Below are 24,143 nucleotides of genomic sequence, written 5' to 3'. Positions count from 1 at the left end.
GCCTAAACTTTCACATGAACGATGCCAAAACACAAAAAATTGTTCTATGATCGCCTATAAATAGCTCAACTTGCCCTTTATTTTCTCCACCGCTTAACCTTTTCCTTCTTCCAACTCATGGCTTCTTCTTCCCTTTATGTTATTCTCATCTTCCTTTCCTTCTCTCCTTTCATCCTTATATCAGAATCTCAAAAACCTTCCAAGTCAAACAGGTTTGTTTTACGAAGATAAAAAGACCAATCTTTATGTTGCTGACATTTACAAGAGAACTCCTCCATTGCAAGTCCCATTTGTCGTGGACTTGAATGGAAGGGTGCTATGGGTTACTTGTAACCAAAACTACCTTTCATCAACCTACCGTGCCCCTCGATGCCACTCAACTCAATGTGCTAGAGCCAGAACTCAATACTGCCACACCTGCTCCTCCAAGGCTAGACCAGGGTGCCACAACAACACATGTGCACTCAAGTCAGTGAACCCTGTGACACGCCTAACTGCCATAAGTGAGCTTGCACAAGACGTGCTATCAATTCAATCCACTCAAGGGTCTAACACTGGTCCCCTGATTCGGATACCTCAGTTCTTGTTTGCTTGTGAATCTTCCTCTTTATTGCAAAGAGGTTTACCAGGAAATGTCCAGGGGGTTGCTGGACTGGGGAATTCCCCTATTTCTCTACCAATACAACTTGCCTCACACTTCGGATTTGCTGGCTTTGCTCCAACATTTGCCTTGTGTCTAGCTCCTAAAGGGGTCGTTTTCTTTGGGGATAGCCCTTACCATATGCTTCCTGATGTTGATATTTCACGCCCTTTAAGGTACACTCCCCTGATCATTAGTCCACAAGGAGAGTACTACATAGAAGTGAGATCAATCAAAATAAATAACAAGGATGTTCCAATAAACAAAACTGTGCTATCAATCAATAAACGAGGCTTTGGAGGCACAAAGCTCAGCACAATCAATCCATACACAGTTCTTGAGCACTCAATCTTCAAAGCTGTCACTCATTTTTTCACTAATGAGCTCTCTGGTATTCCCCAAGTAAAGCCTGTAAAACCTTTTGGGGTTTGTTTTGGCTCGAAAAGTTTCAAAAGCACCAGGTTTGGACCAGGGGTTCCTAATATCGACCTTGTGCTCCATAATCAGCACGTTACATGGAGAATTTTTGGAGCAAACTCAATGGTTCAAGCTGCGCCAGGAGTTTCATGCTTAGCCTTTGTTGATGGAGGAGTGAACACTAGAGCTTCAATTGTTATTGGGGCTTACCAAATGGAGAACAACCTCGTGCAGTTCGATCTGGCTAGATCAAGGCTGGGTTTCAGTTCCTCCCTGCTGCATTTCAAGACTTCTTGCAATAATTTCAACTTCACTGCTATTCCATAGGGTGCAAGAGACAGTTTTCTTGATCCTGTTCTGTATGTAAACTTGGGTGCTGGTTAATTCCTAGTAGGTAACCTTTGCTTGGCGTTAGTTTCCATTTCCAACTATGTTATGAATAAAACAAGAGCTAGCCTGGCCTTGTTTTTCTGTATATATATAGCAATAAAATGGCTATCTCCATATGTTTGAGGACTAATGAACTGTAATGAACTACTGATGGCCAATATTAAAGGTAGTGAAAATGAAATTGTCACTAAAGAACATTATCATCATGATCACAGAGGCTTGAAACAACATAGAAACAGCATTCCCCCATAACATTACACAGACCCAGCTTCATGACATAGCAACCATGAACACATGTCAAATAATAACTACCCTGTACAACAAGGAGCAGACAAAGCATATACCAGCAGATTTACACCCAAGAAAATCAGCAAACGAAAATGGTGGTCCGCCGCTTGCAGGACACAGACACACAACACCGCATTGCTGCACTTCTATAGAAAGCAGGTGAAGCAAATTCTCTCCACATGCAGCATCAAGATCTTAGGCCACACACCTCACTCCAAAAGGGCCAGATTACACCACCACATCCCTGCGCCAACCTAGCCACAGTACCACGCAATGTGTATGCATTTTATATTTTAAAGCGTTGAGCCTTTCTCTTCCATCAACCTGTAGGGGGTTTCTGTTTTTCTTAAATCAGATTTGATACAATATAAGAATATACAGAATTAAGCGAAAGTTTAAAGTTAAGATTATCATATTTCATCTGTATTTTAATCGCATCAACACTCAATCAGTTCTTCGATTAAGCTTAATTCATCGAATGAAAAATTTAAATAAAAGCGATCACGTTTTGAGAATTCAATAATTTAAAGATTTAAAGTGCTTTATTCTATTCATCGAGAGATGAAAACAAAACATAGATTCCTAAAAAGCAAACTCCAGTCCTTCAGGACCGGTCCCTAATTCACTAGGACATTTTATCCAATTGAAAAACCTTTATATAAAATCTTAAATCCTACCTTCTAATCCTAAATAGAAAGAAAAAACAGGAAAAGAAAAGAAACTGAACTCCTAAAGTCTTAGCAGGTGATTTCCAATGGTGGAATCTGATCTAAGCTGGTGGTGCTGGTGCACCCCCGTTGCCAGAACAAAACTGCTTCAGCAAAGGATCGAGCATTGCACTGTTGATGGGACCGATACTTAAACCGGCGCATTCACTCTGGATTGCCCCAAGGGCAGCGCAACAGTCTGCTGCAATGGGGGGTTTCAGGCAGCTTCCTACTGATTTGAAGGAATCAAAGCACTTGGCAATTTTGGGGTCCTGTGCCGGGCCTCCTGGGGGCGACTTCCCATGGGAAGGCACAGGTGGGAATGCTGGCCATGTCTTGCGACCCCAAGGGCGCCAAAAGTTAGCGAGGTGTGCAGACGACAACTGCTCATCATTAGCAGCAGCAGCAGCCAGACCTTGGGTGAACAACGTGGCTGAGCAAGCCAGGGCAAGCAGCAGGGCTACCAATGCTCTCTTCACCATGGCTAAAACTTGAAAGCTTTTCCTGGAAATGCAAACAATGCTGAGAAGTGATCTATCCGATGCATGATTGTGAAGCTTGATGGGGTTTTTATAGGAGAGAAACCAAAATTCAAAACGTTTTCCAATGGTAATCTGATTATCCCAAAGTGGGGATAAGAACATTATCAATTAATTATTCAAAAAAAGAAAAAAGAAAATTTTGATAACCTTTAGCAACGGTTTCATGTCTTAGAATGGAAGAACCCAGAATTCCCGCCACCAACTTTTTTTTAAAAAGATTTTTTGGATTTTTTTTCTGCTAACATTTCAAGTAGTTTTTAAATTTGATAATAATTTATCTTTAATTCTTTATCTCTAATTTAAAAATTGGTAGATTTCATCATCATCAATTTAAATTTAATTTAAGATTGATAGACTAAAATTTGACTACATTCATTGCTTTTCATTAAAAAAAAATTTCAAATGTAGTCTTGCAATCGGAGAATATCGATTTAAAAATTTTTTTTTTTTTATTTTGAGAAACGAGATTTGAGCTTGAACTGAGATATATACACTGATTATTAAATTAAATATAATAATAATTGAAAAATATCAATTTTCAAAATATCAAATTTTTTATTCGATAAAAAAGATATTCAAACTTGCTTTTTGAATATTTCATCGACCAAACTTTATATTATGGTCAACTTCTATGGTTCTTAGTAAAGGAAACATTAGGGATGCCGATGGGTAAAATGTAAAAGAAAATTAGATACTATTCAACCTGTTTAAATAGGATAAGTATATCGAAAACGGGTTTGGGTAGGATAATTGTCGGAATATTTATTATTCAAACTTGATTAAAGATGATAAATTTTTTAATATTAATATATGAATTTTTTAATATATAAATTACGTATAATTAGTAAAATATTTATTTTAATTTATAAATTTCTTAAATATAAAATTTACTTTGAATTTAATAATTTAATTTTGACTAATGAAATACTTAAAATGATTAAATTTTATTTTTTTATTATGGACTTCGAGTCAGGTCGAGTTTTGTTCGATCCAATCTGTAAGGACATTGAGCCCAATCCAAAGATATTTGGGCCGAAAGGAATTCATTGATTTGAGCTTAGTTGATAAAGTCTCCTTCAGGAGTTCATTGAAAGCCCAAATCAGGTTCTTTTGGGCCACGTCATGGGCTACTTCGTAGTCCTGCCGATCACCCATCTTTCTCGGCAGCCAAACAGGGCGTAGCTGCCCTTCACCGTAATTCCAACGCACCCATAAAAAACACGCACTCGATCAAATTTCCCGGAAAGAATAAGAAAAAAGAAAAAGAGAAGTAATCTTCTTTTCAATCAAAATTTTCTCGTTGGCGAAATCGCTGACGGAAAATCAAAGGTACCAAAGCCTAACTCCGTGTTTCACAATTTTGCTTTTTTCTTTTTGCTCTCGTTTGGTTACTGAGAAAATGCAGGAAAATACCAAAGAATTCGATAAAGTATTGAGTTTTAGTTGTTTCAATTGATCTAACTTAACTTAATCTCACTTAATTTAGCTAAATTTCTTTGCTTTAAAGTCTTAGGTAGCAGATACCTTAAATTTAACTATTATTTAAGCTTTTTCTTCTCTTTCCAATTTTTCCTTTAGTTCTCTTTGTGGAAAGATAAAATTATTAGCTTTTTTTTTGGGGTTATGTTATTCAATTTTTGTTGCAATTCTGGCTTTTATTTTTTGTATATATTGTTGCTTGATAGATGGCTGCTTGAATTTTATGAGCTTGTAACTTAAATTTCAAAATTTTCTTTTTTTTTTAAATGCAATAATTTGGAATTAAGTAATTAATGAAATTTTATGTATTATTAGGGGAAGGAATGGGAAGCAATGCACCTACGAGCAATGATAGAACGAGAACAAATTGGACACCAACAATGGAAAGATATTTTATTGATCTTATGTTAGATCAAATGCATAGGGGTAATAGATTAGGTCATACATTTAATAAGCAAGCTTGGACTGATATGTTGACCATATTTAATGCAAAGTTTGGGTGTAAATACGATAGAGATACTTTGAAAAGTCATTACACCAATTTGTGGAAGCAGTATAATGATGTGAAAAACCTTCTCGAACAAAATGGGTTCAGTTGGGATGATATACGAAAATTGATAGTTGCCCCTCCGCATGTCTGGGATGCATATGTCAAGGTGGGGATAATGTTTTGATTAATGTTTTTGTGTTTTTATACACTTTTACTGTGGAAGTGATTTGAGGATAATGGATTTGCAGGGTCAACCAGATGCACAGGTTTATAGAAATAGAACTTTGATGAATTTCAATGACTTGTGCTTGATATATGCATATACACAAGCAGATGGAAGATACAGCAGGTCAAGTCATGATATTGACTTTGATGATGATGCTCAAGGGATGAATTTTGGTGTGTTCTTGTTACTAATAAGGTTTTTTGTTTTCATTGGCATTGATATGTGTACTACTAGTGATGAACAAGCATGTGGCAAATAAAAGTCAATATACAATGCCGTTGTAATAATGTTTCATATGAGTTGATTGAGAACCATTTTAGCATGTCAAATGTATTTGCTATTAGATGGAAACTTGTTTCTTTTAAAGAAAAAAGAAGAAAACTTTTTCACTAACTACTATCTCTATTCTAGGTGTTGGAACTACCATTCCTCCAGCAAGTGATGAGCGCCCGAAAATAGACTGGACACAGGCCATGGACCAACATTTCATTGAGCTTATGCTGGGCCATCTTAGAAACGGCAATAAAAGCAAGAACACATTCAACAAACAAGCATGGAATGATATGCTTGGTTCATTTAATGCGAAGTTTGGTTTTCCGTACGGAAAAAGTTTTTTAAGGCGTAGATATAGGAAACTGTTGAAGCACTATAGTGATGTTCAGAGTCTACTTCTACAAAAAGGGTTTTCTTGGGATGAAAAACAACAAATGGTGGTTGCTGATGATCTTGTTTGGGATAACTATGTCAAGGTATATCTCTACATCCATTTAACATGGAAATTCACTTAAAAAGTATATCGTAATCTCCTATGTTATGTTATAGGCACATCCAGATGCTCGTATCTACAGAAACAAGAAGATGCTGAACTACCAAGATTTGAGGTTGATTTATGGAAATGCAAGCAACATTGGAGTTTCAAGTCATATGTGCCAAGGAAGAAACACTGGGCCTAAAATATTACCAGCGTGGACTGGTGAGCTTCGTTTCTGTGTAAGCAGACATGCGAATTTTTTGTTCTGAAGGCTAGAATGGGGGATTCTATCATGGCATCTGATTGTTTGTCAAAGTTTGTGACACTGAAACTTGACTAGAAAAGTGGATAAGCTAGACTTTATCTCAGCCTTTTAGTGTTTGATATATTTCACTGGTTGATGTGGATCTCTGGTTTTCTTATTACATTTGTTTATCTGACAGCAGGTTGTAAGAAAATTTGTGGGATTAGATTATATTTCTTGTTAATAAATATATTTTGTGGGGGCCTATGAGATCACAAAAATTTGAATACCAACGTGTACTAGGAATATAACTTAAGTATTTATGGAAGATGTTAGTAAATTGTTGTGTCTATGGTGATAAATAAAATTGCCTACTTCTGGCATACTGTCCACTTGAAACCTGGGATATTTCAAGATTGGCTTTACTACTCTTGTAGGTGAACAAAACGAAGACCATCTCTGTGATAGACGTGAGATGCTGAGTATACATTGGACACCGGCAATGAATCGATATTTTATTGACTTGTTGCTTAACCAAGCACTTGGTGGGAATAAAATTCATCACATGTTCATACCTGAGGCGTGGACTCAAATGGTTGCAATGTTCAATGTAAAATTTGGATGTCAATATGATGAAGATGCCTTGAAGTCTCAAGCCAGAGACTTGAGGAGGCAATATAATAACATAAAGATACTACTTGAACAGAATGGGTTCTCATGGGATGACACTCGAGAAATGGTCATTGCTGAGGATTATATTTGGGATACTTACATAAAGGTGAATTTCCATATGTCTCTAATGTTCTGATTAAATTGCGTCATGCATTTTTTTAAGCTTACATGTAATATATGCAGGCACATCCCTACATTCAATCATACAGAAACAAATCAGTGCCTGACTATCATAAGCTATGTGTTATATTTGGCCAAGAAAGTTCTAATGGATGGTGCAGTATGGCCAAAAGCATGTATCTTGAAAATGAAGACCCCGATTTGATGATTGGTATGCATTTCTTTTTCCAGACATGAATATTATAATAAGATTTTTGTCCTGGGTGTTGCTGAGGGTATTTTCTCATGTGATAACATTGTAGGAGAGGACACCCAATACCATGCTAGTAATGGTTGTTCAAGGATAGATTGGAATCCCTCGATGGATCGGCATCTTATTGACCTTTTGTTAGAGCAAGTGCATAGAGGGAATAGGATCAATGGTGCTTGTAATTCTGAACTATGGATGGAGATGGCTGTGTCATTTATGGAAACTTTTGGATTACAACCTGATGAGGAATTTTTGAAGAATCATCATGATACTTTAGGGAAACAATATTATATTATGAGGACTCTCCTTGATCGGAGAGTGTTTTCTTGGGATGAAGCACGTCAGATGGTTACAGCCAGTGATGATGTTTGGGATACTTATATCAAGGTGCTTTGATTGTTTGTTTTGTTCTTACATGTCGAGTTTTTCCTTTTGAAAGAAGCTAACATATGGTAAATGTAGGAATACCCAGATATAGAGTCATACAGAAACATATCTAAGCCAAATTATAATGATTTGTGCTTGATCTATGGAAATTCAACTGATGGGAAGGACTGGCGATCAGGTCGAGATGCTTGCAGCAATGGTTATGGTGAGATTTTCTGTTACTAAGCTTATGTGCATTTTTGCGTTAGTTTCTATAAGTTGTCTTGCCCTATTATATAAAAGTCAGGAATATTGTTTTGCAGCATTTACTATATCCTGTACGTGTTGATTTATCTATTAGTTTTAGTAACTCTGAGAAACATTACATTTTCATTCAACATATACTTTGTTTTAATTGTTCAAGGAACCAAACTTAAAAATGGCTACTGCGGGAGAACTGATTGGATACCATCAATGGATCGATATTTCATTGATCTAATGCTAGAGCACGTTCGTCAAGGGAGTATGGTTGATAAAAAATTTAACAATCTAGCCTGGGGTGATATGGTTGCAAAATTTAGTGCAGAATATGGGCATCAGTGTGACAAAGATGTCCTAAAAAGCCGTTTTATGAACTTGAGGAAACGATTCAATGATATGAAAAACCTACTTGACCATGATGGATTTGCTTGGGATGATATGCGACAGATGATAATCGCTGATGATAATCTCTGGGCTACTTATTTAAAGGTGCTTTATGACCAAATTTTCTTCTGCACAAAATTTTTGATGTTCCTATTAGCTTAAACATGGTTTTTGCAGGAGCACCCTGATGCTCGATCATACCGCAACAGAACTCTTCCTAGTTATAATGATTTGTTCTTGATATATGGAAATGCAAGTATAAATGGGTGGCATTTGGAGACAGAGAATTATGCCGGTGAATCTCTCTCTGTCCCCCTCCCTCTGTATATAGTGTGTGTGTGTAAGGACATTGGCTATGCATGGACAAATTTATCACATGTGTACTAAAAGTAGATTTTTCACTTTGTGTTTTTGTAGGTGAAGAGGAGGGTGAATCCCCTACTAGTAGCAGTCCAACAAGGATACATGGAACAGGTAGCGTGGGTATAATATCAGGGATTGACAATGACGCTCTTGATATGGGGTTAAATGATATCTTCACGGATCTGCAATCTGTGGCTGCAGAGTTTGAACTACCCGATCAAAGGAAAAGGCAGAAAACTGATGCTTCATCGATATCAGCATCCAGAAAAGCCCAAAGACCCAATCAAGAACTACTACATGCATTTGATGAGAGGCCGATTATGGTCAAAAGCAGTTTTAAAAATGAAGACCAGTTTTATGGCTCAATTGAAAGCATAGTTGATGCTCTTCAAGCCATACCAGGCATGGATGACGTGCTCTTCTTAGATGCTAGCAAACTTCTCGAAGACGAGAAAAATGCCCAGAAGTTTGTTGCAATGGATGTCAATCAACGGAGGAGGTGGTTATTAAGAAAGCTTCGCCGGTAGGATCTGTTTAGCCTTTTTAGCATGTAAAATTTGTTTCACCTTCACCTCAACTGTATAATCCTCATGTAAATTAATCCTCCTTTGGGCCTCAATCAGTTCATTGTTGGGCAAACATTATTCTACACAGATAGAGATTTGTAAAAAGTCTATGTAAGTTTCTGATGAGTGATGTAATATCTGATTTTATTCAATTCATATTGACCAAAGATGTTTGAATTTCTTTTTCCCCTCTGTTTTCCACTTAATCTTTATCCTCTCGGATTACATTTGCATCATTGGCAGGCAACTACAGATTTTTTCCCCTTCGGTCAGAAACCTTTGAAGAACATGTAAATGATACCTTCACTCATTTCTATTTAAAGAAAGATGTGAAGAAAGGGTGGCCAGTAATCAAATCAATGTCCGGCCTATTAAAAAAGGGAAACCATGGCATGGCTCAGTATCACACCTTCTTATCCCTCTGATCTGGGCCCTCTTTTTCATTAAAAAAAAAAAACCCATTTTTCTTGTTATATTTTTAAGGAATCAGCTTATAGAAACGCGTTTAAGACACTGAAAAGGATGCTGTCTGTAAGTCTGTTAGTCTACTCTCTCTGAAAGATCCATGAACAAGCAAAACAGCCCCAAATAACAAGGATCCAAGGATCATTTACACACAAAGCAGCACCAGCACCTCCTACTGAAAACCTGGAAATCTCCTCCACAATCCCACCCAGGTTTCAGATTCCTGCAAGATCTGATACACTACCATGCCCTCAAATTCCCATCAATCATTCAAAAGTAAGTTTGAAACTTTCAACACATCGGCAGTCTCAAAATACCCAAAGTTCCAGTCTTTTCGATCTTAATGGCATGGCCTTGTCTTTTCCATCCTTGCTTATATCCACCCTTCTTTCCCTCACTCTCCTTTCCTCTCTCCTCTTCTTCTTCTTCCTCCAAGCCCCACCGAAACCCCCATTAATCCACCAAAGATCCCTCCTTTCAACTTCCTGTAATTCCCAACACTCTTCTGACAATGCCCTCGTTAACTACCTTTCCCTCCATTACTGTCTTTTCAATGAAAACTTTTTCCTCTCAATTCCTTTCCTCTGCCTCTTCCTTCTCCTCCATTTTTACATTCTCATCAAAACAGCCCAATCCCATTTCTCCATTGTCACCACAAAGCTCTCTTCTCTTCTCAACTTGTCCCCTTCCATGGCTGCTGTCACTCTTTTAGCGCTTGGAAATGGTGCCCCGGACGTCTTTGCCTCCCTCCATGCTCTCCGCACAGGTCATTACAGAACAGGGTTTGGAGCCATTTTGTCAGCTGGGACTTTTGTCTCTGCCTTTGTTGTTGGTTTTGTTGCTATCTATGCAGCACCTTTTGGGGTAAATCCTGCTCCTTTTATAAGAGATGTGATGTTTTATTTGGTTGGGGCATTGTTTTTGTTCTATGTGTATTTGAGTGGTGAGATTTTTGTGTGGCAAGCTGTTGGGTTTGTTGGGTTTTACATCTTTTTTGTGGGGTTTGTGTTTTGGATGGATTTTGGGATTGAGAGAGAGGAGGAGGAGAAGCCGGTTTTGGAGAAGGTGATGCTGACAGAAGATTGCCAATTGCTGGATAAAGATTGTGAGATCGGAGAACTTGAGAGGAGTTTGAAGGGAGAAAAGGCGACTTTTGTAATTGCAGGAGTACTTGAAATGGTAAGTTTCTAATATTCTAAACTTTTTGTGTTGCTGTTAATTTGTGTTGGATCTGAATATCATTACTTGATTGATTGGTGTTAGAAAAAGGATGTAGAAAAATGAGATTCAGTTTCTAAAAACACTAAGCAAAAACATGAAAGTAGGCTTATCACATACTCTCCAATGCTAGGGAGCTAGAAAAAGGATAGGTTCCATGAATTTTCTTGAATTGGGATCTTACTTGCCTGGTTTTCTGTTCAGCTCAATTATGTTTTTGCTCGTAGGCATAAAGTTGGACCAGCTATCTTCCCTAATATTTGTATTTTGTCTTCTATGCAGATCTCAAAAGCATGGGAGGTTCCTATCTCATTTCTTCTAAAGCTCACAATTCCACAAACATCCCCTTCTGAATGGAATAGGTTCTACCTATCCGCCAATATTGCTCTTTGCCCTCTAGCCCTCTTATATGCTTGCAACTCATTCATGCCATTAGATCACCCCATAGTGTTCCTCCTTCCAAACACCCATTTCCCACTCTGGTTTGTAGTGCTCTTTGCAAGCTTCTCTCTTGCGCTTCTTCACTTTATATTGGAAAAAGAACCTCCAAAGAGTGAGCAAATCCCTGTAGTGGTTGTGGCTTTTGTAATGAGTGTGTTCTGGATATCCACTGTTGCTGGGGAATTGCTGAACTGCTTGGCAGCTCTTGGATCACTTCTTAAATTGCCTCCTGCACTCCTTGGACTCACAGTACTTGCATGGGGAAACTCTGTGGGAGATCTTGTGGCTGATGTTGCAGTTGCCAAAGCAGGCCATCCGGCAATGGCCATGGCTGGGTGCTTCGCCGGACCAATGTTTAATATGCTTGTTGGGCTTGGAACCGCTTTGCTAATGCAAACAGCTAATGTTTATCCAAAAGCCTATCAGCTCCATTTTCACATCGGTATTATTATTGCATTTGTCTTCTTGCTTTTGAGCCTGATGGGATCTCTATTGGTTATAACTTGGTCTAGATTCCGAGTGCCTAGATTTTGGGGATTCTGCCTTGTTGGCCTTTATATCATTTTCACACTAGTTAGCTTGATCATTGCTAAGTTTTCTGGGTGAATGGTCTGATCCATTAAGCTAAAGACATTCAATTCATTTATGCTGATGGATGGAGATTCGAGAACTTCAAATTGTCTAAGCATTTTAAGGTGCCAGAGAAGTATATATTCAATTGTGTCAGAGGAGGATGAATGCAAGGAATTGTGGGGGTTTTTGTCTGCAATTTCTGGATAGGTCCTGTATCTTGGGGGATTATAATGTATTTTTCATCTGGCCTTTCTTAGATTCTCCACTAGTATAATGATTTTATTGTTTATAGCAAATTAGAATATCATATACAGATCAGAATAATTTATCTGTAATAGGACAATAGTCTGAGCATAATGTGATTTTTTTTCTTTGTACTCACTAGATGCATATTGGATTTTATTAATGAAATTCCAAATTTTTTTCTTACACAGTTGGTTTACATGTTCATGCTTTTCTTAATTCTCCTTGGTAGGGTTTTTCTTGCTTGTACCTGGCAGAATTCTTTGTTGGTTAGATGAAGCCCCAAAAAAGCTACACTCTCAACCTAGTCCGAAGCATTTTCTAGATGATTGAATGCAATGCTTGAAGGCCAAACTCTTCCAATTTTATGAATGCTTAAACTTAGTTCTGACAGCTACATATGTATCACTAAATTGCCAGCATTCTTAGATAACAGTGCATGCCAGATGTGTTAGCAGCTAGTTGGTGTTCTACATGTGTCACTAAGTGCTTCAGAGAAAGTAAGTAAAGTATTTCAATCTCATGCAGGGAAGGGAAATTCTGAGAAACTTATGATCGTGAATATTGCATAACTCATCAAATTAGCCTTTTGGAAAGGAGATAATGAACACAAAACACAGACAGTACATAAGTTTTGCTGCCATGAATGAAAACCTTTGAGAAGCAGGTTATGCAGTTACTACTTGCTATTAAAATTGGATAAATCCTGTCCAAGGGAATGTGCCAACTGTCCCAATCTTGGAACATTGCTAGGTGTTCGAAGCTTTAACTGCTGGATCATTCCTCTTGAATAGAGGCGCCAGCCTGAGTAGGGATATTTCCATGTGTCAGAACCATTAACCACTTTGAAGTTGCCGATAAAGTTACCTTAAAAACCTGATTTCAACATGACATGAACTTATTTAACTCGGAAATGACAGAATTACTCATATTTATAACCTATAATTACAAGGCAAGTCATCCGCTTCTGGGAACTTGAACCCAAACTGAAGTTCATTCTATTTTGAAGCAGCAAACACACCCGAAGAGCACTCCATAACAAAACCGAAACTTACATCAGAAGGTAATTTTCCATTAAAAAGGGTAATTTCGTCACAAAACCCAAAAAGGCAAAAGGAAGGGGAAGAGCATATAAAAAGTAACTTCTGACATCATAGGTCAAAACCAAACAGAAGCACACATCAACGCCAACAGGAACAGAAACAACTTCAGCTTTTGTTGTTTCCAATCTCAGGTCAGTTTGTACGAGAAAGTAGCAAAAAAAAGAACACTAATCATTACCAAAAAAAAGAAACTTCTTTCTTCGATGTTCATTCTTTCTCTCTCTCCAAACCCTAAAATTTTCCAAAATTGGATCTTTCTCACCGTACGGGAGGAATTATCTTAAAAGGACTTTTACCCAATTTTACCCTTTCTTGATCTTGGAAGCTTCTCTTCTCTTTTGATATCTTTTCTTTTTTCTTTGTCTCAGGTTCTTTCTCAAATCTTCTAATCAAGGTACAATTTTCCCCTCTAAAGGTATAAGCTTTTTGTATGCTTTCTTTTATACGTATAATATACAAGTACATACGTATCTGGGTCGGTTTAGGGGATGCTATTTAAATGATCTTTACATGGATATATCGGTCTTTGTCTGATTGAATAAGCTGCTGATCAGTTTCCATCTTTTTGGTTCTTTCTCTAGTGTTTGATTTTTTCATTTTTGGATGGAGAATTTTAGTAGGTAAATCATGATCATATTCACGTTGTTCCAAGCCTAAAATGACACAAATTTTTCAGGAACTGCCTTTTATTTAAATGGAAACAGCAGATTTTTTGTTTTACAGTCTTTATATTGTGTTGGTTGTCATGGTCCTCCTGGAAATGCTGGTAACTTCTGTGCTAAGCTTAAGCATCACTAATGGAATACAATTTGCATTGTATCTAACAGATCTGAGTAGAAAACAATAATTCTGGAATTCCACCAATTTCCTACCTGTTTGCTTTTCTTTTTTGGGCTTTCCTTGTAAAAGAGTTGATTTTATGTAGGGAGCTTAATCTGATTTGGGTGTTAAATCTTTAGAATGCAATAAAAATATAATGCCTAAGTAAAGTTTCTGGCTTCATTTTCTGTTTTATTTGACGCAGAGACATTAAGTTTTAGTTCGCGCAGATTAGAATGGATCAGCAAGGGCATGGACAGCCCCCAGCTATGGGGATGATTGGTAGTGGAGCTCAAGTGCCTTACGGCAGTAACCCGTATCAGAACCAAGTGGCTGGAGGCCCAAATCCAGGGTCAGTAGTAACATCAGTTGGAGCCAGTCAACCAACAGGAGCTCAACTTGCGCAACACCAACTTGCTTATCAGCAAATCCACCACCAGCAGCAACAGCAACTTCAGCAACAACTCCAGGCATTTTGGGCAAATCAGTATCAAGAAATTGAGAAAGTTACTGATTTCAAGAACCATAGCCTTCCCTTAGCCAGGATCAAGAAGATCATGAAAGCTGATGAAGATGTGAGGATGATATCAGCTGAGGCCCCTGTCATTTTTGCCAGGGCATGTGAAATGTTCATCTTAGAATTGACATTGCGTTCCTGGAATCACACAGAAGAGAACAAAAGGAGGACACTTCAGAAAAATGATATTGCAGCAGCAATTACCAGGACTGACATATTTGATTTCTTAGTTGACATAGTTCCAAGGGAGGATTTGAAAGACGAAGTTCTTGCATCAATTCCAAGAGGAACAATGCCTGTTGGGGGGCCTGCTGATGCGCTGTCTTACTACATGCCTGCCCAGCATGCATCTCAGGTAGGGACTCCAGGAATGATTATGGGGAAGCCCGTTATGGATCCTGCTATGTATGCCCAGCAGTCTCACCCATACATGGCGCAGCAGATGTGGCCATCAGGTCCTGAACAACAGCAGTCATCTTCTGATCATTAGTGGCTCTAGCATAGAAGGTAAGAAGGTAATTTGATACTTAAATGTTAATCGAGAACTGGAGCACTAGAAAGCGAAGGATAAAATAATATGTGGTAGAGAATTACTGTTGGTATAATTGCTCTAGTTGCAGTTTTATGTCTGGTATTCTTATCTTCGCCTGCTTTCTCAATTGATTGCAGACTAGTTCCTAGAGACATCTTGAGAATGTTTACGGAACAGAATAAGGAGCCTTCTCCTGGTCAAAAGCCTTGGTCAAGATTCTAGCTGAAGATCAGACTTTTGTATATACTATGCTGGGAAGAGTGACTGATCATATGATTGAACAATTTACTTTTCCTTTCTATGCACCTTTTGCTTCTTTTTCAATCTTGTTTTTCTATCTCGTTTCGAGTTGGAAATGATTACTCAGGGATGTAAAATTAGAAATATGTAGAAAATTTTATTATGAAGTACTATTTCCATCTCTATCTAGTATCAAATAGTCATCTTCTATTCCTTTCACCTTATGGTGGCCCTAAACGGCCTTGGAAAATGTTTATGCTTCCACATTCCCTTTGCAACGTGCAAAGGTCAGCTGAGCCGTTTAATGGAACTTCTCACTCATTTGCATGATGCATGAAATCAAATCCAGCTTAACTGTTTGTTGTTGAGAACCTTGTAGGCAATGACCTAGCCAATTGTCCTAACAAGCAAAAGAATACTGTTTTGGACTTGTGGCTGAGATATTCCTACTATATTTCTAACAATCTAACTCAATTCTAACACGTTGGATTTGTTGCTGAGATGTTCCTACTGTATTTCTGAAAGGTTTGGACCTGCTTCTATTGGAGCTATACCAGTTATAGATGCTCTTCTGATAGTTGCAACACTTGGATTCTTGTTAGTTGCGTGTAAAAGGAGCGTCTAATCTGTTTAAATTTTGAAATGCCTGTCAGTCTAGACCAATGATAACTACACCTCAAGGACAAGCAAAGAGAGGGAAACAGTGGAAGGAAGGTGGGCAAGGGGGTGGTCCACCTGATGTTTGAGTAGGGCCGCCTCGAGGGAAAGACTGTTTCTGATCGAAATAATAATCCAAAGACTGATGGATCATTCCCACTAAATCCAGGTTCATTTGCCTAAAAAAGCAAATAAAAACATACTTTGATTCTTAGATAGGTTTGGCAGGGAAATTCCGGACTGATGGGTAAAAAACAGATAGGTTCTGCCACTCCTAGGCATCACCAGTGTCCCTTACAGATCCCCAAGCAAGGCTCAACATGACTACTCTTTATCTCTATATATACTGTGTATAGCTAGGAACAGGACTAGATTAGTCAAATCATCTCCAAGCTTTCTTCCAAAGAACCCTTCTGTTGTCCAGATCAGATTTCTTCTATCAAAATCTCAAAAAGGGGAATGGGAAAAAGCAAGGGATGGGGCTTGTCCCGAGTGAAACATCAGTTAGACAATACTCATGGCAATCTCCTCATGCTTGAGATGAGAGGTTGCAGACAAGGCATGCCATTAGATATGCCTCTTTTTCATCACAATTCCTTCAAGAATCCCATCAGTGCCAAAATTTCCTGAAAACTGTTGAGGATCAACTCGCCCTGGCAACTGGAACGAGATTGAGAAATGCCCTGGTGGGCAAAGGTTCTGTGATAGCATTTCAAACATTTGGGAGAACCTGTACACTGTTTTCTCACCGGTTGTTGTCACTCCCCGTATTACTACCTTGCCATCATTTTCTACTTCACAGCTAAATTCACCTGCAGCACAAAGAGTTGCTACTTTTATGTAACAAAGACAATAAAGCAACAGAAAAAGGGATATGATTGGTAGTGAGCTACCATATGAAGCATAATCCTGCAATGTTATAAAATACTTCTGAAGGTACCCTTAATTGACATTAAAGAACAAGGAATATTAAGTGCTAATCAAGAACTTTCTTTCATCTCTTTTCACCCCTGGAAGAGAGACACGGAACATGTAAGAGTCTTCACATTCAGCAATGTCCATGAGTCCTATGATTGGCCCCACCTGTCCCATGGCTGCACTGCCAGTCAATGCAGCTCCACTTTTGGTGGCAGCCGCCATATTAGCCAACTCTTCCCCAGTTGGGGGAGATGGGAAGAATAACATTGCTGCACCATCGTTCTTAGTACTGCAGGTTTCATGTTTTGTTAGGACAGGAGCCTTAGATGTCATGGCTGCATCAGTAGATGATGTACTCTTGATAGGTGGCGGTATCCGAAAATGTTGATCCCGGAATCTGAAAATGTCTTGCAGTCGTCTTGCTTTCTGGGAGCCAAGAAAAGATCCAAGGTGAGACAAATCTCCAGTAGGTTCAGCCACCTGCACTGGCACAACATATAAATTCTCACTGTCAAGTGAACCATGCAACCTTGCAGCATCTCTATCCAAGGAAAAATCTCCTATTCCAGTTAGCCTCGCAAACCTTGCAATGTCCTCTATCCTAATGTAAGAAATCTCAGGGTTGTGAATAAATACAATGTTTTCAATGATACTTTATTGATTTTTCAACCAAGAATGAGGATGCAATTCCAGAGGGAAAAGATCAGGAAACTGAGGATAGATAGCTGCAGGCTCATCACCAGGAGGGGTAGGCAGGTTGCCCTTAAAGAACTAATCAAGCAATGGCGACTTCACCACTAAAGATTTATTAGCGTTGCGGAGTATATAATGGTATATCCGCTCAACTTGTACTATTTTTATGTGTGAACCGGCTAGTTGGTCCGAAGTATAAAGTGGAAGGCCCTCGGCTTTTCTCTGCAAAACTGACTTATGGCACTTTTCCCCTTTCAAATCTGGCCCAAAGTAGCTACCTATGATGAAGTATAAAAGGAAGTGCTGGTCCTTATTTGGCATCAGTGCATTTGGTATCTTCTTGGATCTTAACTCTGTAACAGCAAGAGAATCATTGGTCTGAGATGGGCTGGCCATAGCAGCTGTACTCACTGTAAATAAAATCCTGCAAGAAGAACAGATATCACTTGGAAATCAAACATGAATTTCAGACAAAGTGAACCTTATGTAACAATCATAGATCATATAACTCCCAACTTTAGACAGTGATATAGAAAGCACCCATCGACCTTTTAATAGTTATATGGTTTGTAGTAATACAAATTCTGAGTGAAAAGTAGTCCAAATGATGAAGGGCCAAGGCAAATCATGAGAGTACCATAGTTTTCCAATCATGTATATAGTCAAATATATTGTAGAGATAAGCCAGAGGGAGAAAACACAAGGAAAATTTAAATTTCAGGCAGAAACATAGGGAGCTGCTCATGCACAGAATAAAGATGACTGATTTCAAACCATACATACAATTTACTATGTGAATTTGACCACCATTATCTAACAGATATAGCTTCTCGATCAAAAACTTTGATTGCTGTTTTACAGACAAAATTCCATGGAACCAAACAAACCCAGCAGTTATTTCATATACAACATTTGAAACAAACTATTATGCAAAAAATATCTTTGGGTCCAACCCCAAACAAAAAGTTTCAGAAAAAGAAAGAGAGACAAAGAATCACAGTTCCATTGACTGATACACGCAAACACATTACATTATACATTCTGCAATATTGCATTTGATCAGTAGAGATAGAATATGAAAAAATATCTTTGGGTCCAACCCCACACAAAAAGTTTCAGAAAAAGAAAGAAAGGCAAAGAATCACAGTTCCATTGACTGATACATGCAAACACATTACATTATACATTCTGCAATATTGCATTTGATCAGTAGAGATAGAATATGAGAAGCTGACCAGAGAAGGGTACTGTGGGGCCGGAGCCAGTAAAGTTGAAAATGAGGTTGTAGTTGTTTTTGCTCTTTTGAAGTGAATTAAGGAGTGAGAAAATGCTGATATTTTCTAAAGCTGTGGTATCATGCACCACAGCACCAGACGGGCAGACCAGTGGGAACTGATATCGGTCAAATCCAGTTATTAACTTGTAATAAAAGAGTTCCAAGTTCTAACTTGTCACAGGGGCTCTTTGGGAATTTGAAGTATATTTTCAGCAGAAACATTCTGGAATTTGTCTGGATTTCTATACTTAACGCCTTCCCATGAATTTTCTACATTAAACAAATGATGGAAAACAGCAACATTTAAATCAGTTAAGCCATATTTGGATATCCGCTGTGCCAAAAGACACGGTAAGCACCTTTCCAAAAGAAAATACTAATGAATTTGTACCCCAGCTTTGGAAAATCAACTACAAGTGGTAAGTATATCTGCATACAATAATGGTAGAAATAATATCATCAAAAAGATTATAATAATCTTATTTATGAACAGTGAAAATTTTAAAAATTAATTTTTGTGGAGTGCTTGTATTAAAAAGAGAAAATATAAAAAAACCCATTAAAATAAAATAACAAAATGAAGGCAAGAGTACGGTGCTCCAACAGCACCCAATCATTTCCAACGCAGTCCCACTCTGTCTGACCCTCGCTATTTTGGCAAAAGCCATTGGCCCAGAGATGGAAAATTAAATGACTATAGATTCTTTCACAATGGAAATCATGATGAAAACTCACTGAAATATTATCAGCCTTGCTCACATCAGGTGACTCTTTCAATGGCTTCTCCAATGAGGTAAAGATACCCAGATGGTCATACATCTCTTTTTACAGATTCTCATGCGTGCTATGTATGTATCTAATGATGTATGTTCGTAATGTGCATTGTGGTAAGCTGAAAAGTTACAGCCTTGAATTCCCTATTTTGCTAATTTTCTAATCTATAAGTTTATTCTATATTCTTTCTGGGTTTGGATGTAATATTGACCATTAATCATGATGATGATGGCTGATGAATGATTGTTTGAGGTTTTTATGCTTCATGTTATGCTCGATACCATCTTGGTCGTTAATTTTTTCCGGCAAAGAATTAAACTTTCATGGTTAAAGTGTTTATCATCTGTTAGGTGCAGAAAGGAAGGATTTTTATTTTTAGGATTGCTGTATACAATCTTTTCAATGATAAGAAAAACAGAGGTAAAAGAATGTGGTTGGAGATTGAATTAGGATAAAATGCTATCTTCATCTTTGTTTGCTTTTTTGGGAGTTTGGATTCCATTGCCGACAGCCAATCCATGTTAAGGTTTTTCCTAGGGTTTATGGGCTAACTTTTTTTCCTATTTTTGGAATTTAGATAACGGCTATTGGAGCTTTTCTCTGAAAATGATTATTCTCTTGTTCAGGAAAATTAAGGGTAATGTTTATTGACTTGTCCCTGCCAAATGGTAACCAGCCAGCTTCTCCTCATTCCGAAAAGATTGAGACTTCTTTCTTTCCAACATTAAATCAGCCATGAAACCTGTTTCTGCATTACCTAGAACTCAAAATTCCCTGATAAGCAGAATGACTAAAACAACACAAAAAACCTAGTGTGTCTACACCTATCCACCAACCCAACTTTTTATTCGTGAGATCATAGTTGTATGGGTCATCACATGGATGCTAGGCAATGCGTTCAGAGTGCTTCTGTAAGGCATATGATAAATCTTTGGATTCATCAAAGAGTATAATTAAACTATCGTAATCAATAAAGTAGGTAGTACTACACTTTGGAATCACATTTATCATCAATCCAACTGTGAAAGATTATATAATAAATTTGATATATTAAATAAAATTTTGAAGTAATTGAAGAACAAAAGAAAGATTACAGAAAAGGATTTGCTTAGAAGTTTATTTTTCTCTACGAGCAATGTATAGCAAATCAAAAGGAGGACATGCGGTCACAGAAACACATCCAAAACAGGATATCTGAGGTAAAAGAACTAATATTACATATCATGATTGTCATGTGCTGCACAACATTAACTAGGATATAGATGGCCAAATCTGATACAAGTACGTAAAATGTTTTCAAAGCATTTCTATTGGGGTTAGAGGGTTGAAGAGGCATACCCCATGGATCTAAGGTGTCATGAAGTGTCTGACACAGTTATTTTGGGTTAAAGTGAAGAGTCTTCTTGTCTTATAGGTTATGTGAGAATTAGGATCTATGTCAAAGGACTTACTAAACCAGATGTTTCAATTTTTAAAATAAAAATTTGTTATTATAAATCCCTATATTTGGAGCAAGTTTTGGAGATTCCATTAATAAAGGATGCCCACAAAATGTTATTGCTTTTAAATTTATTCAGGGATCATCCTTTTTGTGCATGGGGCTTGTCCTGATCTCTCTGTGAAATACATAGTCAAGCATCTGAGGAATTATCTTATGGACATGGATTACAATGCATAAGTGCATCTAATTCGGTTTAATCATCTTTGAATTAGCACTAATGAATTGATATATCTAGGTCCAATACAACCAAATTTCATCCACTCTACATCATGTTGTCTAAAGAAATATTCATAGCTGCCCTCATTTGCTATTTTTTCTTTCTGGATTACTATCTGTTCTTTATCATTTCTCCAAAAGTAAACTTCTAATGCATAATAGTCAGAGTTTCTTCGAATGAGGGTGTGAAGCATTGATTGTGTGGTTTGAAGAGTTCCTTGAAAATCAGAAGTTTTCCAAAAGAAAGCTTATCTAATGGTAGCATAAGTAAGCTTTCCAAAACAAAGCTGACAAATTGATTTCTTGAAAATCAGAAGTACACGCATGCTATGTGCGCGTTCTCCATGTATGAAATCCAGAGATGACTGGACTTGTCTCATTGTGGACAAGTGTAATTTGCACTGATTAATACATGTGTCTTGATCTAAAACTTACAAACTTGACTCTCATTATTTACTGTGTTTCATGTATGTATAACACGCGCATAATGCGCGTATCTTCCTATTTGGATGAGAGCAACAATTCAGCTTTATTACTTGGAAGTTTCTTTATGCTATTAAGTAAGGAATCTGTTGGAAACATAAAAATTTGCAGTAAAAGGAAAAAAATATGGAAAGCTGCGACGGACATATTAATAATTTAAAAGGGAAATAATAAATTCAGCAGCTGCAGAGTTGACTTGGATTACTCTGATGGACTTTATATAAGACGCGGTTGTAAATTTCAGCCATTACCTACGTCTTTTACAATTGTGTAATATACATTAGGGAAATCATACTTTCTTAGCAATGAATTCTCAGATTATGAGTTGTGGAGAAGATGGGGATGATTTATCAGAAAGATTGAGAGCCTTTAATATCAATGATGGGGTTCTAAGGTTTAAGCAAAACTACTTAAAATGTGGTGGTTTTTGGTTTCAATTATGTTGTTGGTGATTTGATGCATGCCAATGTCTAGTTGCATTAGTTCTCCATTTGTTTATGTTTGTAGTTCTGGAATTTTGTGTCATAGTTCTATGAAAACTATATTGTTCTTGTGGTGCTTAACTCTGAAATTAGCTACAATCTGTGTTTTCTTAATGTTTGATTTTTATGACTGAGGAGAAAAGATGAATTAAATAATTGATATCCATGTATTTAAACTATGGTTTATTTGGTATGTGTTTCTCCATGTTTTGTTTTCATAAGATTTCCTACCCGTTCTTCCAATGGATTATTAAACAAGCCAAGTTTTATTGCTGATGTCTTGAACAAACTCAATAACATATGATAGAAATGGTTGGGCTGGTGGGAGGCAATGTAAGTAGTCGCATTGCTGAGGTAGTTTTAGTTTCCTAGGGCTTCAGCTAGTGTTCATGTGCAAATGTGGCAGTCTACATATCTTCTGGCAGGTTTGAGAGGACAAAAAGTGAAAATAATGAGCCTAATCGCATGAATCCCCAGCAACCAGTTCTGGATGTGGCTCCTCTCAATTGTGTGCCATACATCGGTCCACTAAACCCAGGTGATATGTTTTCCTCACCAACCAAAGAGCAGACTAAGGCTTCAGAAACAATCGGTCCAGCTATGATATTTCTGCCTTCCCAATCAACCAGGGAGGAGTTGGATAATATGATGGCTAATACCAAATACGGAGTTGCACTCACTGGGGCTGCTGCAACGGGTGCAATTGGACCAGTTAGAGGGTTAAGGGACATCAGTGATTTGGAGGATTCATACTTTTTCCGTGTCAACGTTCCTGGGGCATCAATGGAGAAAGGTAAGTTTCTGTAATGTTTAAGCATTTGATCAATGAATCTGCTCATGATTGCTTTACTTGCTAGTCTTAGGATTGAGGATGTTCATTTTCTTCATTTGATCAAAAAGCCTAACCTCTCTGGTAGAATGCGGAAACGGCAGTGGGGAATGGTTCATCATGTGATATAACTCCCTGGAGGAAGTGCATCATGTGCATATCTTCTGGCATCAGTGTGTTTGGAAATCCCTTGAAATAATATGATTCTTTGATAATTGTTTGCCACAGCATTTTCTCACCTAATGTCATTAAACCTCCATTCCAGGATTTAGGATTTAAGCTAATCTATACGCCATGAATCTCAACTTGTGTTTGTTAGAAAAGCTTGAATCATCTTATTCGTCTGTCTATTCTATTACTGATTTTTCCAGGAATGATAATTGTGATATCTGACTTTATGAGTGCAGGAGACTTCAGTTGTGACATTGAACCTGATGGAACAGTAGTAATAAAAGGCATTTCAACAACTGGTGAGAAAGTAGTATATTGGGGCTCTCTAGTCTTCGATATGCTGACACAAAATCTAGGCCCGCTGGGACCCTTCACCATCTCATTCCAGCTACCAGGTCCTGTCAATCCCCAAGAAGTTGTTAGTCGTTTGGCTGATGGAATTTTTGAAGCCATTGTGAAGAAGAAGTGATTGAGAATGCCTAGGAGAAAAGGGGGAGCAGGGGGAGCCCTGGGAATGACTTTTCTTCCCCTTCCTCCATCTTAGCATTACGTGTCTTATAGGCTTTAAGCGTCAGTCTAGAAAATGTGGAGATCATCATATGAACTTGGTGTTTAAAACTTTCATTTGGAATCAATAAATTGCTATCTCCAGCCTTTCCTTATCTTTTTTTTTTCCTTTTTAATTGAATATTTGGCTGTGGTATCACTCATTAGAGACCTCATTGAGTATTCATCCCAAGTCCCATAGTATCAATCCGAAGCAGCCTGTTGAACATTTCCACTTGAAACAGGAAGAATCACACCATCATGCAAGAATGGTGGACTTTCTCTTAATA

The 24,143-nt window shown here is 37.8% G+C and overlaps 5 protein-coding genes and 1 pseudogene across 15 annotated transcripts; 5 read left to right on the top strand and 1 right to left on the bottom strand.

The window, feature by feature from the left end:
* The first annotated feature begins 101 nt into the window (after positions 1-101).
* LOC18600413 (gamma conglutin 1-like) lies at positions 102-1,577 on the top strand. The gene is given in 2 exon segments (XM_007030838.3): positions 102-221; positions 223-1,577. Coding segments are annotated over 2 exon segments (1,266 nt in total). The 5' UTR covers positions 102-117; the 3' UTR covers positions 1,385-1,577.
* Positions 1,578-4,150: 2,573 nt separating this feature from the next.
* LOC18600411 (uncharacterized) lies at positions 4,151-9,335 on the top strand. Of its 5 annotated transcripts, XM_007030830.3 has the most exons (13): positions 4,153-4,313; positions 4,779-5,119; positions 5,202-5,352; positions 5,591-5,928; positions 6,002-6,152; positions 6,612-6,952; positions 7,030-7,177; positions 7,269-7,603; positions 7,679-7,808; positions 8,007-8,332; positions 8,405-8,522; positions 8,645-8,701; positions 8,792-9,335. In XM_007030830.3, the coding sequence occupies exons 2-13, from the start codon at positions 4,787-4,789 to the stop codon at positions 9,115-9,117; spliced, it is 2,754 nt and encodes a 917-aa protein (XP_007030892.3). In that variant the 5' UTR covers positions 4,153-4,313; positions 4,779-4,786; the 3' UTR covers positions 9,118-9,335. The 5 variants fall into 5 exon arrangements, with proteins under 5 accessions (XP_017977157.2, XP_017977160.1, XP_007030892.3 ...); XM_018121668.2 differs by lacking the exon at positions 8,405-8,522 and having other exon boundaries at positions 4,151-4,313; positions 8,792-9,112; XM_018121667.2 differs by having other exon boundaries at positions 4,155-4,313; positions 8,645-9,335.
* A 114-nt stretch (positions 9,336-9,449) lies between these two features.
* CAX11 (cation exchanger 11) lies at positions 9,450-12,282 on the top strand. The gene is made up of 2 exons (XM_007030829.3): positions 9,450-10,800; positions 11,122-12,282. The coding sequence occupies exons 1-2, from the start codon at positions 9,970-9,972 to the stop codon at positions 11,884-11,886; spliced, it is 1,596 nt and encodes a 531-aa protein (XP_007030891.3). The 5' UTR covers positions 9,450-9,969; the 3' UTR covers positions 11,887-12,282.
* Positions 12,283-13,075: 793 nt separating this feature from the next.
* Positions 13,076-15,492, top strand: LOC18600409 (nuclear transcription factor Y subunit C-9-like). Of its 7 annotated transcripts, none has more exons than XM_088806114.1 (4): positions 13,076-13,330; positions 13,568-13,593; positions 14,224-15,050; positions 15,205-15,492. In XM_088806114.1, exon 3 carries the CDS (start codon positions 14,255-14,257, stop codon positions 15,023-15,025), a length of 771 nt encoding a protein of 256 aa, XP_088662240.1. In that variant the 5' UTR covers positions 13,076-13,330; positions 13,568-13,593; positions 14,224-14,254; the 3' UTR covers positions 15,026-15,050; positions 15,205-15,492. The 7 variants fall into 7 exon arrangements, with proteins under 7 accessions (XP_088662240.1, XP_007030884.1, XP_007030882.1 ...); XM_007030822.3 differs by having other exon boundaries at positions 13,078-13,330; positions 14,240-15,042; XM_007030820.3 differs by having other exon boundaries at positions 13,078-13,330; positions 13,568-13,614; positions 14,240-15,042.
* Positions 15,493-16,531: 1,039 nt separating this feature from the next.
* On the bottom strand, positions 16,532-17,971 carry LOC18600408 (increased DNA methylation 2-like; annotated as a pseudogene).
* A 1,507-nt stretch (positions 17,972-19,478) lies between these two features.
* Positions 19,479-23,969, top strand: LOC18600407 (alpha-crystallin domain-containing protein 22.3-like). The gene is made up of 3 exons (XM_007030816.3): positions 19,479-19,644; positions 22,733-23,100; positions 23,544-23,969. The coding sequence occupies exons 1-3, from the start codon at positions 19,628-19,630 to the stop codon at positions 23,774-23,776; spliced, it is 618 nt and encodes a 205-aa protein (XP_007030878.3). The 5' UTR covers positions 19,479-19,627; the 3' UTR covers positions 23,777-23,969.
* Positions 23,970-24,143: the final 174 nt, after the last annotated feature.

This window comes from Theobroma cacao, chromosome 5, assembly GCF_053813885.1.
Source record: "Theobroma cacao isolate CCN51 chromosome 5, ASM5381388v1, whole genome shotgun sequence".
NCBI lineage: Eukaryota > Viridiplantae > Streptophyta > Magnoliopsida > Malvales > Malvaceae > Theobroma > Theobroma cacao.
This window is presented reverse-complemented; position numbering and strand designations above follow the sequence as displayed.

Coding starts and splice junctions, on each gene's coding strand:
- LOC18600411 (XM_018121667.2), top strand. CDS start 4,787: ATGGGAAGCAATGCACCTACGAGCAATGATAGAACGAGAACAAATTGG. Junction 7,178..7,268: donor AGACCCCGATTTGATGATTG/GTATGCATTTCT, acceptor ATAACATTGTAG/GAGAGGACACCCAATACCAT. Junction 7,809..8,006: donor TGCTTGCAGCAATGGTTATG/GTGAGATTTTCT, acceptor TAATTGTTCAAG/GAACCAAACTTAAAAATGGC.
- CAX11 (XM_007030829.3), top strand. CDS start 9,970: ATGGCCTTGTCTTTTCCATCCTTGCTTATATCCACCCTTCTTTCCCTC. Junction 10,801..11,121: donor TTGCAGGAGTACTTGAAATG/GTAAGTTTCTAA, acceptor TCTTCTATGCAG/ATCTCAAAAGCATGGGAGGT.
- LOC18600409 (XM_088806114.1), top strand. CDS start 14,255: ATGGATCAGCAAGGGCATGGACAGCCCCCAGCTATGGGGATGATTGGT.
- LOC18600407 (XM_007030816.3), top strand. Junction 23,101..23,543: donor TGGGGCATCAATGGAGAAAG/GTAAGTTTCTGT, acceptor TTATGAGTGCAG/GAGACTTCAGTTGTGACATT.